Here is a 19,517-nt window from a genome sequence, read left to right as displayed (position 1 = left end):
TCTGCATTCAGGAGGCTGGGGCAGGAGGATCAGGAGTTCAAAGTCATAGTAAGACCCTACCTCAAAACTCAAAAAAAAAAAAAAAAAAAAAAAAAACAAACAGTCGTGATAGGGTAGTACAGCAGGTAAAAACTACTACATCTCAGGCCTCATAGCCTAAATTCAATCTTTGAAAGCCATGCTAAAAGAAAAGAACTAAGACCTCAAGGTTATCTTTTGACCTATGCAGTAAGTGTGGATTTGTCTGCATGGCCTCTATTTTCTGAACAGTGACACACCTAGCTATGTTAAACGGCAGAGACAGAACTTAGCTGGAAATAGAACTTCAATTTTCCATAAAATAATTCTTAAAAGACTCATACCACCAAACCATAACAGACTGACATTAAGTTTGATCCCATAACCTACACAGTAGAGGGCCCTATGGTTATCCTCTAACCTCCGCAAACATACTGTGGTCTGTATGTGCGTGTGCATGTGCATGCACACACACACAAACACCAAAAAATAAATATCTGTAAAATAAAAAAGTAAGACACCTAGAGGCTACTTAGTAATGCAACCACAGCCTTAGGAATAGAAAGAGAAAATAGTAACAAATCTTTTCCTAAAAGCCATTCTTCATGCCATTTTCCTATAAGATAGGACATATTCCAAAATCTTACTTATGTGACTCATAACAAAATATTACATGTTTAGTTTAATAAATTCCCATGTTTATCTTAGCACAGCCATCAGAATGTCCCATGTCACCTCTTTAGCACTGGCAACTAACAGATTCCACTGCATTCACAATGAGGACAGAAACTCCTGAGCCAGCACTGGCTTCCCGGGTGGTATAAACTGTGCTAATTTCACGAGGCTAAGAAGACAGTGATCCCTATCTTATTGATTAGTTTATCTATTTGAGATAAAGTCTCACTATGCAACCCTGCCAGGCCTGGAGCGTGCTATGTAGACCAGGCTAGCCTCAAACTCACACAAATCCACCTCTCCCTGCCCCTCTCCCCTAGCTCCAGGACTGCACACCATACCTGGCACATTACTCATTTTAGATAGCTGAGAAATGCTCCAGAAGGATTTACCACAAGGATCCTGTAATCATAGTGATTAGCAGTCAACACCTCGTTTTCCTAACTTCCTGTTCTGTGTTATTATATTATTATATATAATATTATACAGTATATTAGCATGATACTACCTCTTTTTATAGGAAGGTTTTCTTGCCTAATAATCACTAAGTGACTTAATGTATAACACACAAACATATATACCACATGCATGAAATCTGGTTCTATAACCCAGGCAGGCCTTGATCTTGCAATCCTTCCACCTCAGTTTCTAAAATGCCAAGAACTCTGGTATGCACATCCATGCCTGACTAGAACAGCAGATTTGCTTGTTCTGCAGTAGTTTGAACTGAATCCAGAACTTTGCACACACGAGTCAAGCCTTCCACCACTGAGCTACACATTCCCCAGACTTATTAATCCACAAAGTCTAGCTTGAAATTCGCCCCGACTCTGTTTATCAGAATGTCGCTATCCACAAAAGCACAAGCTCTCCATTTAGGATTTTTAACACCACCTACAACCATCACTAGACTTACTTTAAAAACATTTTGTTTGTATCTTCACATACTAAACTTAAAGAGTTAGCTAGATTGGGTGCATTGGTGGTGCATGCCTTTAATCTCAGCAGAGACAGGTGTACCTCTGAGTTCCAGGACAACTAGAGCTAAAACGAAACCACCTCAAGTTGGCTTTAAGTAATTAATTTAATTAAGGGTAGGTCCAATTACTTAAGTGTCACTAAAACCTCAAGCTCAACCACATTTCTACAATTCCAGGATAAGGATTAAGATAACCCTAAATTGTAGACTTCCTAATTATTTTAATCTGGGAAGCATGAACAAGCTATTGAGAGAAAAATGTTATGTTTTGGTCATTGATGAATCAACTATAAACCTGAAAATTCAAAAACCATGAAAAAAATGATATCAAAAGTGTTCAAGCTTTTGGTTCTTCCTGATGTACTGAGTAAATAAAGTTGAGAAGTAATTTTAAAGTATTATGCCCAACAAGGAAGTATAGAAAGAGTGAGTGCACTGACTGGCCCCACGCTCTCTGCTGCAGCCCTTTTCAGTTGCTGGATTTCCTCGTCCTTGTGCTTGCTGCTGGAGAGCAGAGCCTTCATCTGCGCCTCCACGGCAGTGACCAGCTGGTCCCGCTCCTCTCTCCACTTCTGAAGGTCACCAGTTTTCTCTGCCAGTTGTGCTGTCAGGGTTTCCTAGTCAACAAGCACAAAACAATAGTGAAGTATAATGACATAGAGGCAAGAAAATACCAAAAATGGAACCCATCACCTTGGTCCCTAACTTAAAAAATTAATCTAAAACTTTTAACATAAATTTTTATAATGAATCTAAGAATGCTTTAAAATTTGCATTAAATATAACATGTTGAGTATAGAATATACTATGTATTTGTGTGTAGATGAAATGCTTATAAAATACAAAATAACATTTTATTTATTAAATACTCATGCCAGGAGTGGTGGCCCACATCTTAATCCTAACACTCAGGAGGCATAAGCAGGTAGATCTCTGAGTGTCCCTGTCTAGCCTGGTCTACATAGTGAATTCCAGGCTGCCCAAGGCTACATAATGAGACCTTGACTCAAAATAAATGAATATCTAAATACCATATTTGTTTTTAGCTTGCCTTCAAAAGAATCAGATTATTGGCAATTCCTTTTAATAAATAATTATAGCTATAGCATCGTATAACATTTCCAACAATATTCAAATACTAAAAGAATAAAATTGCAGCAAAACAAATGTCACAACTGATAACTACTGAACATAGAAAAATAATATAAAAAGCTGAACAGACAGCTCAGCAGTTAAGAGCACTGGCTGCTCTTCTAGATGACAAGGGTTCCAATGACCAGCACTCACAGGGTAGCTCATGACCATCTATAATTCTAGTTTCCGGGGATGTAACACACCCTGTGGCCTCCGCAGGTACCAGGTACACACATACAGTACACAGACATACATGAAGAATACCCATACTCATAAAATGAAAATAACAAAAAAAAATTAACTAGAAGAAAAATGAACATTTAACATTAAGTAATCTGTAGTAGGTTCAAACAAGAATGAAACAGCGTTAAAGAAAACATGGAAAATCTAAATGTGGAAACTGCTAGCATCTGCAGGGACTGAATTGGAGACAGTGGAAGCAGCTATAATTAAGAGGTAAATTAAGTTAGGGTGGTGGCGGCCCAAGCCTTTAATCCCAGCACTCAGGAGGTAGAGGTAGCAGATCTCTGTGAGTTCAAGGCCAGCCTGATCTACAAGAGCTAGTTCCAGAACAGGCTCCAAAGCTACAGAGAAACCCTGTCTCGAAACAAAAAAAAAAGTGTGCCTACCACATAGCCTGCTATCCTTTCCCCAAAATAAAAACATTCACAAATACTTAAAAAAAAAAAAAGAGGTACATTAACACTGAATGTTTCTAGTTTTAATTGCAAAGAGAAAAGGAACCTTTGCAAAACAGAACAAGGTCCAGAACCCGCTATAAAGTTTTTTCTTCCAGGAAGAGAGAATGCAGACAGAGGACCAGAACCACAACTGAGAATAGCCTCAGACACTTTGCACTTTCTAGAACAAGCACTTTAAAAAGTAGAGAAGGGAGTCAAAAGTCCTGTGAAACACATCAATAGCATTACCAAAGGAAGGGAGGCAGTGATAAAACCTTTTCCTGTTGGCACACCACCAGAGCAGTTAAAAAAAAAAGTTTTAAAAAGTCTTATGAAGTCTTCAGCTTGGCCACTCTACGCCCTCTCTGAACTACACCCTGGGAACCCAGAGAAAGTGCCACAAGCTACGCCCTGAAACATGGCTTACAGGACACTGTTAATGAGAAGAAAAGAACTTTAAATCAGAAAGCCACAGTATTCAGCAAGATAAAATGTGGTCTGAACCTTCACCTGCAGTGAAATACAGACAGTGGTTAGAAGACTCCAAACATCAAGGACCACTCAGGAGTGTGACCAGTATCAACCAACACTACCAAATTAGCAACTTGGCCAGTGAAGATCATCAAAAAGGCCAAAAAAAAAAAAAAAAAAAAAAAAAAAAAAAGATTGCCTAGAGGCATGAACAGGATCTGCTGTACAGCCTGGGAAAGACAGCTTTAACAGTAAAACTGCAATCTGCAAACTGGGGAAAGAACACCTACTAGTATTAGTATCAGGCAAGGTCACTGCCGCACACTGTGCCCCCGTGTCTGCACTTGGTGCACTAGCACCCAGTTCACAAGATTCGGGCAAGGGGCAGGAGGTTAAAATACACAGACACAGACAGATAGCGAGACAGAGACACGGGTCATCCGTGAATTCCCCAAGAATGCCCCCTTTATTGTGTTCAGGGGCAGATTATATAGAGATAGCCACGCCCCAGCCAAACCCACCAGAAATCACTCTGCCATCAGAAACTCCTGAAGGTCTCGTGCTCAGAACAGCTGTAGGCACTCCGATCAGGGGATTACAAGAAATTCAGGATCTGGGGTCTCACTGCTCCCAACAGGTCACTACACTTGAGGAAATGCAAATTAAAACTACTTTGAGACTTTATCTTATCCTAGTCAGAATGTCATGTGTAAGACCCTAAGGTCAATTTCCAGCATAAAAGTAGATAAATAAATGAGAGAAATCTCAAAACTCAGTGATAGACATTGAGGTCTTAGAAAAACTGAGGCCAAGAGACAACTCAGGAGGTCTGCAAAGTCTGATACCTGAGTTCAAACTCCAGAATCTACACTGCAGAAGTAGGGAACTGATGCCCTCAGACTTCCACACAGGAGCTATGGCATGTACAAATGTACACACACACACACACACACACAATGCAAGTGCACATATTCACTAAACAGATAAACTATCCTTAAAAAATAGAAGAAATCATTCGCTAGTAGAAAAGAAAGGACAGAGAAAGGTAGGGAAAGAAGGAAGAAAGAGGGGGTTAAGAAGAGGTGCCAAATCCAACCTGAGTAGACAAAATAAACAAGATTGGCAAACCCTTAGCTAATTAACCAAAATAGAGGAAAAATAACAAATTCAAAAGAGAAAATTTTAAGTTGAAAAGGTAGATAATATAATAAACATCACCAAAATAGGAAGACAATAAAACAATTTAAATAAAATAAACATAATATATACTGAGCAATAAGTTGAGTAGTAATATAGTTTCCCAAGTAAAAACTCCCAAGTCCAGATGGATTCAAAACTGAATTCTACCAGACTTTTAAATAAGGATTTTCAAAGAGAGAGAGAGAGAGAGAGAGAGGGAGGAGAGAGAGAGAGAGAGAGAGAGAGAGAGAGAGAGAGAGAGAGAGAGAGAGAGAGAGAGAGAGCGAGAGAGAGCGAGAGAGAGCGCGCAACAACTTTCACTCTAAGGTTGCAGAGATGTTCAGCGGTTAAGAAATTTGCCAGATTCCACTCCAGGACCAACATGGCTTGCTACTATCGTTAACCGTATTTCTAGGAGACTGTTGCCTTCTTCTGATTCCATAGGTAAGAAAACACATGTGGAATACCTACAGACACTCAAGCAAAGCATACACATACACACATACACACACACACAATTTAAGTGTGTATGTGTATAAAACTGAGTACAGGTACCTGAGGCAACATCAGAGGCATCAAATCCCCCTGCAACTAGAGTTACAGGGAGGGAGTTTTGAGTTGCCATGTGGATGCTGGGTCTTGAATTCACATCATCTACAAGAGCACTATGTGCCCTAACCATTAAGCCATCTCCTCAGTCCTCATAAACCTAGAAGGAAAGCCAGAAGAGACAGGCAGACAGACAGATCACATGTACTAATGCTCCATAAACTGTCCACAGGATAGAGAGAGGAAGAATGCTGTCACACAGCCAGCATCATACTCATACCAAAGCCAAACAATTTCCCTAGTGAACATGGATGCAGAAATTCTAAGTTCATTATTTGTAATCCAAATTCTACTGCACATCAAAAAAATCATAACAACTGTTCACTATTACCAAATAGGATCAATTCCAGGGATATAGGAGTAGGTTAATATACAAAAATCAGCAAATGCAATAAAGCACACTAACAGATTCACATAGATTACATGACCATCAATAGATCCGGGGGAAAAAAAGTGACAAAATTCAACCCTTCATGATAAAAGCCAGGAATGAAAGGATCATACCTCAACATAACAATCACATGATAAGCCTATAGCCAACACTATACTAAATGGTAAAAATGTAAACCATTTGATATAAATAAGAGACAATGGTATCCACTTTTCCACTCTTACTCAATGTAAGACTAGATAAATAAGTCAAGATAAATAAGATAAAAATAGGAAAGGAAGATGTCAAACTATTCCTATTAGCAAACAATATGATTCTATACATAAAAACTATACGGAAAAGTCTTAGAACTAATCAATAGCTTGAGCAAAGTAACAGCATCCAAAATGAATAAAACTCAGTAGCTTCTGCCTATACCAATGATAAGCACTGAAAAAAGAAACCAGAAAAAAATTCCATTCACAATGGTTTTTAATGAAAAACAAAATACCTAAAAAATAAATCTAACCAAGGAACTGAAATCCCTCTGCAACGAAAATCTTAAAACACCAAAGACACTAGAACACAAAAGGACCTCCTTTTCAAGTATTAGAAGAATATAGTAAAGCACCCATCACCAAAAATAATCTACACAACTCTAATGACACTCTTCACAAAAACTCTATCCTAAAATTCACATTGAAGTACAAAAGATTCCAGATAACCAAAGCAATCCTGAGCAAAAAGAACAATACTGGAGACATCACAATCTCAAGTCATACTACAAAGCACCATAAAAATAGCATGATACTCGCCTAACGACATGTGTTCCCATATGGAATAGAAAAGAAGACAAACTCACACAGCTGCAGACATAAAGCAAAACACAACGGACAAAGTCAGCAACATCAGCACATGGTGCTGGAAAATCTAGACAGCGAAACGCAGAATAAAAACGCTAAGATCCTATCTTTCTCACCCTGCACAAAATAAAGTGGATCAAAAGGCCTAAAGTTCTGAAACTGTTGGAGGAAAACACTCTAAAATATAAGCATTGGTAAAATCCTTCTCTGTTAGCTCAGGAAATAATCTCAAGAACTAACAAAAGGGATTCCAAAAAATTAAAAAGCTTCTATTCAGGAAAGGAAATAATAAGGTGAAGAAAGAAAATATAGAATCCTTGCTAGCTATACATCTTATAAGAGGATTACTATCTAGACCAAAAAAAAAAACAAAAAACAAAAAGCTCAACGTATTAAACACTGAAAGACAAAATAAAAATAAAGAAAAATATTTGGGCTCATGAGAACACACAATTTGAAAGATGAAATACTGATGGTCATGACAATTGTTAAATATCCTTAACAATCAGGAAATACAATCAGGAGAGAAAAGCTAGGGAAACATAAGAGTGAATGTCATGGTCAAATGGGAAGGGGATACCTTAAAGAAAGACAACCAACCCACAAAAAGAATTAGAGTAGCCTTAACAAACCCAGGAAAAAGATGAGCTATATTTAAGCATCAATGCTACCAACCACTTCATTCTGCAGCTTTAAACAGCGCTCCCTGTCTTCAGCATATTTTTTCATTTCTCTGTTTCGTAGATTTTCAGCTTCTTTTGCTTGAGTGGTAAGGACAGCCTTTTCTTCTAACCACTTCTTTCTGTCAGCTTGATATCTCTCTTCAGACTCCTAAGTAAAGATGATAAAAGCTATGTTCAGATGGCTAAGTAGTAAGTTTCAATATTTTCTTTTTTTTTTTTTGAGAAAGGGTTTCTCTGTAGCTTTGGAGCCCATCCTGGAACTAGCTCTTGTAGACCAGGCTGGCCTTGAACTCACAAGAGATTCGTCTGCCACTGCCTCCTGAGTGCTGGGATTAAAGGCGTGTGCCGCCACCACCACCTGGCGAAACTTTCTAAAACACATCCCAGCACTCTGGAGGCAGAGGCAGGCAGATCTCTCTGTCAGGTCAAGGACAGCCTGGTCTACAAGAACTTCTTTTAGAACAGGAATCAGGCACCAAAGCTACACAGAGAAACCCTGTCTCGAAAAACAAACAAACAAAAAAATCTATAGACAGAGGTCACAAAAAACAAAACAAAAAAACAAAAAAAAAAATCCCATACTAGTTTGAAATTATGATAAAAGGGTTATTTATTTAAGGGAAAAACTTACAGATCTCTGTCCTAGACAACAGCCCTCTTCACGAACAGTAACAGAGTCTAGTAGCTGGAAGTGGAGCCAGAAGCACAAGCAGGGCTACCACTGCTTTTTTTAAAGCAAAAGAGACCACACCCAAGTGGGCTGGCATCTTAAAGGCTATTGGCTGAAAGAGCTCGGCAGCAAAAATCAAACAGGTGTTTTGTTAAATAATAACAACATGAATTTATTTAAGATTTTTGTTTGTTTGTTTTGCTTTTTGAGACAGGGTATCTCTGTATAGCTTTGGAGACTGCTCTGGAACTAGCTTTGTAGACCAGGTTGGCTTCAATCTCACAGATATTCGCCTGCTTTTGCCTCCCCAGTATTACTTCAGATTTTAAACAGAAACAGTAACTGACTTGCTTTCACTTATGAACAATATTTTCCTATGCAGTTCCTTAAGACAAGTTCCTTAAGTTCCTTAAGACAAACTAAGCAACTGACGTTTCTGTAAGAGTTACAGTGACTCTAATCTACTACTAAATAGAGGTGGGAGGGACGATTGACACCTGGTCTGTGACAGTCACTGCAGATTGTATAATTCTAAAAATAAACACTGAATGACAAATAACTTGGATAATTTGTTAAAGAAATATTTAGAAAAGATGCTCTGAGAATATAGATAAGTGATTTTTCAAACTGAATTCCAGTTTTATTGTGCTCCCAGCAATCTAATTGGAGACACTGAAAATCAAAAGAAAATTCTAAATCCAAAACAACAAAACAACAGAACTGTATATCAAAATCAAAGTATCAAAATATCTGAGAAAAATGTAAACACAGCAACAATCTTAATATGGCTGCTGTATTTCTGCTTGTCACAATAAATGGATAATTTGTTTTAGCTGCTTTTGGATTTTTCACATTCTAAAATCTATACTCATTACAAAGAAAAAGTAACCTTTCTATTATTTTTGGTAAATAACTCAGGACACATGCCCTTAATCCCAGAACTTGGAAGGCAGAGGCAGGTAGATCTCTGAGAGTTCATAGTTAGCTTGGTCTAAAGTGAGTTCCAGAGCTACATAGTGAGACCCTGTTTCAGAAAGACAAAACTCAAAAGTAAAACAAGGAAAAAAAATTAGATGCAGAACTAAGCATAGGGTAACTAACATACACTCTCACTAATCTAGCATCTTGGGGTGAGGCAGAAGAATCAAAGTTCAAGGTCATTCTCAAATATAATGGAGTTTCACACGATTCTCTAGTAGGTGTTAATCCCATGGAAAAAGCATTTATTTCCCCAAATACTGTATTCTACATATTTTACATAGAGTACATTAAACATGAAGACTCTCTCTCTCTCTCTCTCTCTCTCTCTCTCTCTCTCTCTCTCTCTCTCTCTCTCTCTCTCTCCAATATATATATTGGAATATATATATATTCCAAGTTCTGGGATTAAGGGCATGTGTCCTGAGTTATTTACCAAAAATAATATATATAAATATATATATATATATATATTATATATATATATATATAAAGTTTTTTTTGTTTTTCTTTTTTTTGGGGGGGGGGGGGATGTTCGAGACAGGGTTTCTCTGCAGCTTTAGAGCCTGTCCTGGAGCTAGCTCTTGTAGACCAGGCTGGCCTCGAACTCACAGAGATCCGCCTGCCTCTGCCTCCCGAGTGCTGGGATTAAAGGCGTGCGCCACCACCATCTGGCAATATTTTTTTAAAATAAGGTTTTTTTTTAATGTATACAATATTCTGTCTGTGTCTATGCCTGCAGGCCAGAAGAGGGCACCAGACCTCATTACAGATGGTTGTGAGCCACCATGTGGTTGCTGGGAATTGAACTCAGGACCTTTGGAAGAGCAGGCAATGCTCTTAACCATCTTTCCAGCCTCATAAATATAAAATTTCTTTTATGTAGCATATGTTCATGTGTCAATGTTCAGATATACAACTCTATTCCAATCAGTAATCAAATATGGAAAAAGTTATCAATAATCAAAATAAGTTTCCCAATGGCCATCTTCTCCAGTGCAATATTTGTTAGGTAAGAGATGGAATAGAAAAATAGTGACAGCTCGAAAATTACATGCATATTACCAGGGAGTGGACTAAAGTACTAGCAGCAAAATCCTGTCACCCCAAAGATAGACCTAGAACCCAAGCTTTAAAATATACATGGTGGCAGACATCTGCAATCCCAGCATTCCTGTGGCAAAATGCGAGGCAGAGATAGAATTGCCACAAATTAATGAACCAGCTAGTCTGAAGAAGCTGCTTAGTAGCCGAAATGAGATTGTGCCTCAACAACTGCTGAAAGTTGTCCTCTAACTTCCACACGTGCTGTGGAATGCACACATGCACAAAGTTAATTACAAATATAAAACATAAAATCTAGAACACAATCACTGTGATTTCTTTGGCTCATAAGAACTTATGTCTTGGGAATTTTCCCCAGGATATTTTCAAAGTGCATTGAAAGTTTCTTCTCTATTTTATTTAAGCACCATGTATTATTTTACCCCACAAAAGTAGCTATAAAATACCAAATGCTGAGTTATCTTATCAGAAACACAATGGCCAGAAAAGAGGGAGAGAGAAATGTTACTACCTGCAGCTCGTCCTGAAGTTTACTGAGCTTCTTCGTAAGTGCGTCTCTGTCCTCCACGGGGTCTTTATTTGACCTTTCATTACTTCTAGCTTCTAGATCTTGGAATTTTTCTTTCCACTTATCCAATTCTAATTTAAAATACACACAATGTTATGGTGTGTAGCAATATGTATGACTGGTCATAAATAAATGAATGAATGAATGAACGAATGAACGAATGAATAAATAAATAAGCAAGCAGAGATAAACAAACAAACAAACAAACAAACAAGCAGAGCCCAAAATACAGATCAAGACGAGACTAAAATTATTCTAACAGCTGAACTTTAAGCAGTCTCACCAAATTCTTTAAGATTATTTTGTCTCTTTTTATATTTACGTATGTGTGAATATGTATATGTATCACATATATGCCTGGCACACAAGGAAGTCAGAAGAGGGCATCAGATCCCCTGGACCTAGAGTTACTGAGGGTTGTAAGCTACTACATGGGTATTGGGAACCAAAGCCGAGTCCTCTGAAAGCACAAAAAAATGTTCTTAATCTCTGAGCCATCTCTGCAGTTACCCTCACCAAATCCTTAGTGAAGAGAAACTACAGGGATTTCTCATGTGCCCAAAGATTATTAAGTACTGAATATAAATTTATTTTAATCTGAAATTATATAATTCTGGAAGCGCTCAAGAAAGAAAAATCCTATCTAAGAAAATGACTACAAAAGTAGGAAGAACGTCTCTGCGAGCACACAATTCAAGGGTTCACAGAGTACTCTCACATCATCACAACATATGTGCAACCGCAAACATGCCACATGCCAGTCATTATCAAGCACACTTCAGACGCAGGTAATTAGGCTAACATAGCAAATGTACAACATTACATGTAAAAACTGTCATAAAAATAAACATATACATTGCTTCCCTTTTGTGCCAGACTATAATTAGCTTAATTAATAGTAAGTATTGTAATTTTCTATACATGCTAGAAAAATGGATGGTGTTAACAATGGAATCAGTACTTAGTGAGATTAACAAATTAATGCTAAAACCTTGCAGATACAAATCAATCAAAGCTTGCTTTTTCTCTGTAGATTTCTTTTTTATTTTATGTGGATAAATGATCAGAAGAGGTACTACTGAATCTCCTGAAACTAAAGATTCAGATGGCTGGTTGTAAGCCACCATGTTGGTGTAAGGAACTGGAACCCTGAAAGAGTTCCAAGTGCTCTTAATCACTGAGTCTTCTCTCCAGTCCCATCACGAAGTATTTTTATTTTTTTATGATATGCAATTTTACTCAAAAAAACAATCATTTTCATAATCATTGGAAAAAGCAAGTGTCAAGGCAGTCAAAAATAGTGTATTATTATAAACTTTACACTACTTTTGAAAAGGGAAAAAAATCAAGGAAAATTAAAGCAAGAAAGTAAGTTTTGAGAGCAGTCTCACTTTACCTTTGGCTAGACAATCGGCTTCCTCTACCTTGGCTTCCAGCACTCGGTCTTGCTCCACCTGAGTTTGCTCCTGCTCTTCTAGTGTCAGTCGCATGTCTTCAATCACCTTCTCTTTAGCACTCAGATCTGTTGGAGAAAAAAACAACTGTCAACAGTTCAAGTCAAAATATCACAAAGAACTCAAGTAATTTTAATAAAGAACAATTCAGAAAATGTGTACAATGAAAATACAGAAATAATCACTGAAAGTTAAAAACCTAAATACAAAAGTATATCCAACAGTAATGAAAGACTTTGTTAAACAGCAGTCTTCTCAACTGGAACAGATCACATAATCACTACTGTAATTACACATGGCTGTTAGACAGACGTGAACAGACTGACCCTAAAACTCATCCGGCAATACACAGCACCAAAGAGTCAAAACACTTTTACAAATGAAACACAAAAATGGGTGGACTCACATTTCCCAATTTTAAAACACATCACAATGTTGCCATAATACTGGCATGCTAACATGAAGACAAATGGATCAAAAATCAGAAATGAAAGACCAGAAAATAAATCATCACATTTATAGTTAATTTATTTTTCAATAATGGTACAAAGATAATATACTAAAGGAAGGAACAGGAAGCCAGGAAGTGCAGACACATCCCCGACCTCATCACTACAGAAGCAGCAGTGCCATCATGTACAAGACCTGTGCAAAACCAAGTCAGACCAAATCCCAGCACAGAGAGGGAAACTGGGGTCCCACCCACAGCTGAGAAGCTACTGGCAACTGTTACCTGCTGGGAAAGAAAGTTCAGCTTTCTCTAAGAGGATCCTATCATCCCTGGTAAGTCTGCTTTGCTCCAGTAGAAGGCCACACATCCAAATATATAGTGGTAGCACAAACTGGCCTTGGGGAGAGAGAAAGATAAAGGTGGGGGGGGGGGGGGAGGAGAGAGAGAGAGAGAAAGAGAGAGAGAGAGAAGGAGGGAGACAAAGATAGAGATACACACAGTTAAGAGGGACAGAAAAAGAAAGGTAGGGTGGATCTGAGAATTAGAAGGGTGGAGATGATCAAAACATATGGCATGAAATTCTCAAAGAACTAATTATTTTTAAGATGCATTGGCCATTACCAAGAAATCAGTGTTGCACTGGATGAATACTACTTACTGCTTTTCTAATACTCAAGTTTAAGTTTAAAATTTAACCGGCAGAAGTAATGCTTTTCATGTTTGAAAACATACCTTCGGCTGCCATCATCTCAACATTTTTAAAGAAAAATATTAACTGTTATTGCAACTATTTAGAAGTCATTTGAATTCTAAAAGGAGGAACCCGGTTCTGACCTCTGCACACTCTCTCATACTGTTGTACAGTTTCTTCCATTTTATGATTGTTTAACTGCTCCTAAAAAAAATTAAGAATACAATTAAAGGCACATATAAATCAATACTTAAAAATAGTTAATAGTAGGTGTATGAACAGTCCAGGAATGTTGAGTGCTTCTGAAAATACTCCAAGGAAACAAGACAAGAATCTTGAGATCTATTTCTTCAAAGCACGGAATTGTTCTGGGAATGTGTTTTTGTTTTTGTGCATCTCCCAAGTGAGTTTACTTCAGATTACTGTCTTCTGTTGTTAGTCAATCAAATGTTTAAACTATCCTTTATGTCTCTATGGGAAAAACATGGTTTTGCCACATGTGGCTTGTCCTTGTGACTGTACACAGCTTAAACCCATGAGAACTTTACTCATATGGTCTTTCTTAACCTTCAGAGTATAAACTGTCTGAGACTCTGAATAAAGATGACTAATGCAGGAGACTTTAGTCCACCTCATTCATTCAAGTTCAATACACTCTCCAGTCTCTCGTCAGTTCATCACAATCTCTACAGTCTATTGTAGAATGGATCATTACAGATCTGGCTGGAATGTCTGGATCTTAACAAAACAATCATATGGTACTAAGGTCTGGTGGCTTGAGAAGAAATGACTTGCTACGAGGTCAAGGTCAAGACTACAAAGTGACACTATCACAAAGCAAAAGACAAGACCAAATTTTAATACTGTAAATAAATAAATAAAAACACACATTCTCAGTCAATAAAATCTAACAGGAGAATGGACTTCAAGCATCATTAACAACATAACTGCTACCTTGAGCTGCTGGATGGTCCGCTGTTTCATCTCTAATTCCTGAGAATACTGGTTTTTCTTTTTCTCCAGTTCATTAATTTTAATCCTCAATAATTTCTCTTCATCACGCATTACAGATACCTACAAAGCAAAATTTATAAAGCAAATTGAGCATTTTAAAACTTTTTTGTTATTGTTTAAAATTTATGGCCACATCTTCAGGTATGGTGCCCTTTAATCCCACAGAAAAGTACGGACAACGCTAAAGGTAAACACATTATTACGAAGTGACACAGGTTCAGCTACTTTTTCTACTTCTGTTCTAAGCATGCTTTCCCTAACACTTTGTTCTTCCTTACTCTTTCTTCATAGTTCCTTCTCCCCAGCAAGTGGCTTCCTGTGACACATGGCCAATCTCCCTCTTAACTCAAGCAGTATTATTTTTTTCCCTCTTCTCTTTAGGTAGCTGCCAAGATGTACAGCTTGCCTGCTGAGGAAAGGAGAGGGGTGGGAGAGAAGGGAAGGGGAGACGAAAGATTCTTAAGATGTTTACAATTTTCTCTTTTTTTAATTCTTTTTTTCTTGCTCTTTTGGATTTGAAGATAGGATTTCTCTGTGTAACTACCCTGGCTGTCCTGGAACTCACTCTGTAGATCAGACTGGCCTTGAACTCAGAGATCCACCTGCCTCTGTCTCTCAATTCATAGAAAGATACAGGGGCTATAAAATATAGAGCAAAGGAAAGTAGACAGCAAGAATATATAACTAGTTACATATACTAAAAAAATGACTAGGAGAAATGGAATGGGTTTTTCCCCTTCCTAAATACTTCTTTGTATGTTACACATTTGAACTGTGTAACTAAATTCTCTATTTTGAAATTATGGTCATCTACAGTCATACCACACTCATGGTACCAAATCCTACCTAAATTAAATTATAATGAAAATTTAAGTCACTCTTTATACCCTAAATATGAAGTAGAAATAAAACTACTTTCTGGTTTTAGAGAAACATGAATTTTACACTTTTTAAGGAAAAGATTCTAGTCCTGTATCTAAAGCGTATATATTTTTACACACATGCATGCACAAACCTTCAAATGGAGAAAGGTTCATTACCTGCAGCTGGCGAGGATCATTTCCAAAGCCATCATATCCACATTTTTTTCCATCATGCTAACCTTCAGTTTATTTAAGGTGGCTGCATATTTTCTAAATTAATGGTAGTCATCATTTTTGGAAAAATTTAAGTTCACAGATTTCAGTCTCATCCTAAACTTGAAACCTAAGGGAGAAAATCTATACCACACTAAATTGCCAAAGGACTTTTCATAAAACCTACCTCCTTTTGTACCTGCTCAATCTGCTTTTTGGCATCAGTGAGTTTCTCTTTCAGCTCAGCATAATCTTCTTCCTTCCTCTGAAGATCTGCTTGGAGATTCTGAGTAAGAACATGGTTTGCAGCAAGCTCCTCTTTCAATCTAAAGGGAATAAGAATCACAAAATACTTGTCTAAGGTGAGGAAACATGGGCTGCTTAGGTCACTGTGTGAAATGGGAACAAGTGTTAGAGAATAGAGAACTACATATTTTCACATGTAGACTGTGTAAACTAGCAATGGGTGCCTCAGAGGGTATCATGTGGGCTCTTAGGAGTATAATTTTTACAAACGTTAGTTTCTAGAGGTTTATGTGAACCAAGCTCAAGTGCTTCACTCATCATCTGTTCTATATTCTACCAAATTAATATGTCCTCTAATTCTTCAAATTTATGGACAAAAATGAATGCTTGGAGCCAGCAACATGACAGTGAATAGAGGCATTTGCTGCCAAGTCTGAGTTCAATTCCTGGGGCCCACAGGCTACAGGGAACAGACTAACTCCCACAGGCTGTTCTTTGACCTCTGCAAACATGGGCACATGCACACAGACACACACAGACACAGACACAGACAGACAGACCACACACACACACACACAAAGTGAAGTATTTTACATATTTTAGATAGTTGAAGTTAAGACTCAGCTCACTTTTCTGTTTCTTGTCTGCTAGTTTCTCTTTCTTCTTCTTTTAACTGAAGTGACTGTTTCATATTATGCAAATTATTTGCCAACTGTGTGATTTCTTCCTTCAACTTGATTTCCTTTTCATTAAAATCTTTGGTGCTTTTGATGTGATCCTGGTGATTTGCTTCCAATTCCTTCAGATTTGCTTCCAGCTTTAAGATGGCAGATTCCTTCTCTAAAATGCCTTGCTCTAATTCGGCTAAGCACCTACGCTCATCTTTCTGGGTCTCTACCATCATTTCAAGTTCCTTTATTTTTGCCTTATACCATGCAACATCCCGGGTAAGCTCTGAAAGAGCTTGCTCTCTTTCGGCTACAAGCTGTACTTGAACACCAAGACTAACACATTTTTCTTGCAGTTCTTCTCTGAGCTGCTGTATAAGACTTTCTTTCTCTTCCAGTTGGTGATCTTTATGCTCATCCTCACTCTCCCTAGCTTGCAGTTCATTGTTCTCATCCCTGTAGCCTTTTACTTCCACCTGTAATTTTTCAATTTTCTCTTCCAGTTCCTGAATCTGGTAAGACTTTTTGGAGGAGGCCTTCACAATCTCTTTACATACTTCCCAGATGGCTTCAATACTAGAGTGGAAGGAGCTTTCCCGACTGAGCTCTTGAATATGATAGTCTTTAACCCCTTTTCTTGACAAGTCATTACCTGGAAGCTGCAGTGATGTGTTCAGCAAATTATCCCCTTCAGGACCATTTGACAGATCCTGGAGATAAAGTAAATCTATTTTTGAAATATGAGAAGGTGAATCAAGTGACCGTAGTTCATCTATTTTTGCTTGCATTAGCTGTACCTGTGAAACATTGCTTGTGATTCTTCTTGTAGCAGTTTCCATCTTCTGTGACAATTTCAGGATCCTTTCCTCCTGCTCTTGGTTCACAGCTCTCTGTGTGTGCAACTCAGCAACCGTACTGTCATAACTGGCCTGGATTTGCTCCACCTTTGTCCTCAGAGACAAGTTCTTTTCTTCAGCAAAACAAAGCTGCTGCTGCAAACTCACAACCTGTTCATTTAATTCTGCTTTTTCTACCTTTTCACTTTTGAGTTCATTCTCACCAATAATTAAAAGTCTTTTTAACTCTTCATTCTTTTCTTGTAAAATTCTAATGCCTACTCCACTCTCTGAAAAAGACTGTTCTATTTCTTCACTTTTCTTTTGATCTTCAGTGACGGGTGGACTAACAAGGATAAGCCCTTAAAGAGAACATTGATACTAATTTTATTAATCTAGCAAAACATAACAGTTGCATATAAACCAACATTCGCAACATCAGAAACATCAAACTTCTAATGAAAAACTGAAAAGAGCTTTTAAAAAGAAAAAGTACACAACTTAACCAACTTATTTTAAAAAGTATAGCTCCAGGTCTGAGTTGACAAAAGTCTAACAAAGCAATGGTTGTTACTTCTGAGTACTCCCTTTCTTATCATTTCTAGTATTTATTATCTAACTTTATTCCACAGAGCTTTATCTAACACTGAGTCAGGACAGAGGAGAGGAAGTTGCAGTGACAGTCTTTCCTTCCTTCCCCTTCCCCAACCCCCGACAATATTTCTTGGTATAGGTTTGGTGCCTATCCTGGAACTAGCTCTTGTAGACCAGGCTAGCCTCAAACTCACAGAGATCTGCCAGCCTCTGTCTCCCAAGTGCCGGATTAAAGGGGTGTGCCACCACCGCCCAGCCTCAGTGACATTCTTTCTAGCAACCAACTATATCCTAAAGAACAATTTCAAATTATAGTTACTATGCAAATGATTTACAAATTGAGCACCTTATTCTGTTTCTTCATAGATCAAAGTATGAGAGGATTGAAATTCTGAGAAGTCATTCAACATCAAAAGTTAGGACATATGGCCTCACCTTTCACTAACTCATGAATAAAGTGCTAAATCCTGATTATTTCCTCAGATGGAAAAAGGAACCAGTGCTAATGGCTCCCAAATTGTAGGTATAAAGATCAAGGGTAAGTACTGTGCTTTAGAGATAAGACGGCTATTAACATATATGGAGGAAAAAAATGCAGAGCTCAACTAATTAAACATAAATGCAAGGCGGGTTTGCAGGCGCAATGTTTACATTTCTAGTGTAAGGATAATTCTGCTGGCCTTTACTCTAAGACTAGTGCTAACAGGCTCAAATGAAAGATTCAGCTGGTCAAGTGTTGGCCATGTAATCAAGAAAAAAAGCTTGGTTTCTTGGCACACACATAAAATCCCAGCACTGGGAAGGCTTATTGACTAGTTAGTCTAACCTCATCAATGATGCTAATCCTTCTGTACACTGTGGAAATGTGTTACTCTCATTAATAAAAACCTGACTTGGCTGAAAGCTAGGCGGGATTTTCGGAGCAGAGAGAATGTCAGGAAGGAGGAGTCAAAGGAGTCTAACCAGACTTAATAAGGACAAAACAAGCTTTGTTAACAACCGCATTTATCTCTGCTTGCTTACTATAGGTGAATGTGACCACCTGAGTCACGCTCCGGCAGTCATTCCTTCTTCACCATGATAAAGTAGACCCTTAAACAGTGAACCAAAATAAACCCCTCCTTCCTGAAGTTGCTTTGTCACAGCAGTAACTAACATAGGTCAATATAACCTTATTCCATTACATTAGACCAAGATCTACTTCATTTAACATGGTCTAACTTGGTCTAATACAGTTTTAATTAGTTATACAATTTTAAGTTTATAATTTCTGGAGCTGGGTAGATGGTTCTTCAGGGAGAGCCAGGTTCAGTTCCTAGCATCCAGATAGTGGCTTAAAACTACCTGTAACTGCAGTTTCAAGGGACCCATTGCCCTCTTCTGACCAGTTAAGGTACCAAACACACATGTGGAGCACATACATATGTGCAGAAAGAATATCCATACACATAAAATAAATCTTTAAAAAAATAAAGTAAAAATATTTATAATTTATATTCTCTAACTTTTAAAAAGAGGTAAAATTTTGGCATTGCCTGCTGGACA

At 37.8% G+C, this 19,517-nt stretch overlaps 1 protein-coding gene across 2 annotated transcripts in view; it reads right to left on the bottom strand.

Moving 5' to 3' along the window:
* Kif20b (kinesin family member 20B) overlaps positions 1-19,517 on the bottom strand; it is a 57,325-nt gene that overhangs the window by 14,223 nt on the left and 23,585 nt on the right. For both annotated transcript variants that reach the window (XM_038314361.1, XM_038314362.1), the window contains exons 19-26: positions 16,504-17,740; positions 15,816-15,954; positions 14,493-14,612; positions 13,682-13,742; positions 12,339-12,464; positions 10,886-11,013; positions 7,654-7,809; positions 2,113-2,289 (exon numbers count right to left, since the gene is read on the bottom strand). In XM_038314361.1, the coding sequence (XP_038170289.1) occupies positions 2,113-2,289; positions 7,654-7,809; positions 10,886-11,013; positions 12,339-12,464; positions 13,682-13,742; positions 14,493-14,612; positions 15,816-15,954; positions 16,504-17,740 (2,144 nt within the window). The remainder of the gene's footprint in view (positions 1-2,112; positions 2,290-7,653; positions 7,810-10,885; positions 11,014-12,338; positions 12,465-13,681; positions 13,743-14,492; positions 14,613-15,815; positions 15,955-16,503; positions 17,741-19,517) is intronic.

Source organism: Arvicola amphibius, chromosome 1 (assembly GCF_903992535.2).
Source record: "Arvicola amphibius chromosome 1, mArvAmp1.2, whole genome shotgun sequence".
In the NCBI taxonomy this organism is placed as follows: domain Eukaryota; kingdom Metazoa; phylum Chordata; class Mammalia; order Rodentia; family Cricetidae; genus Arvicola; species Arvicola amphibius.
Note: the sequence above shows the minus strand (reverse complement) of the source record. Positions and strands in the feature narration are given on the sequence as shown.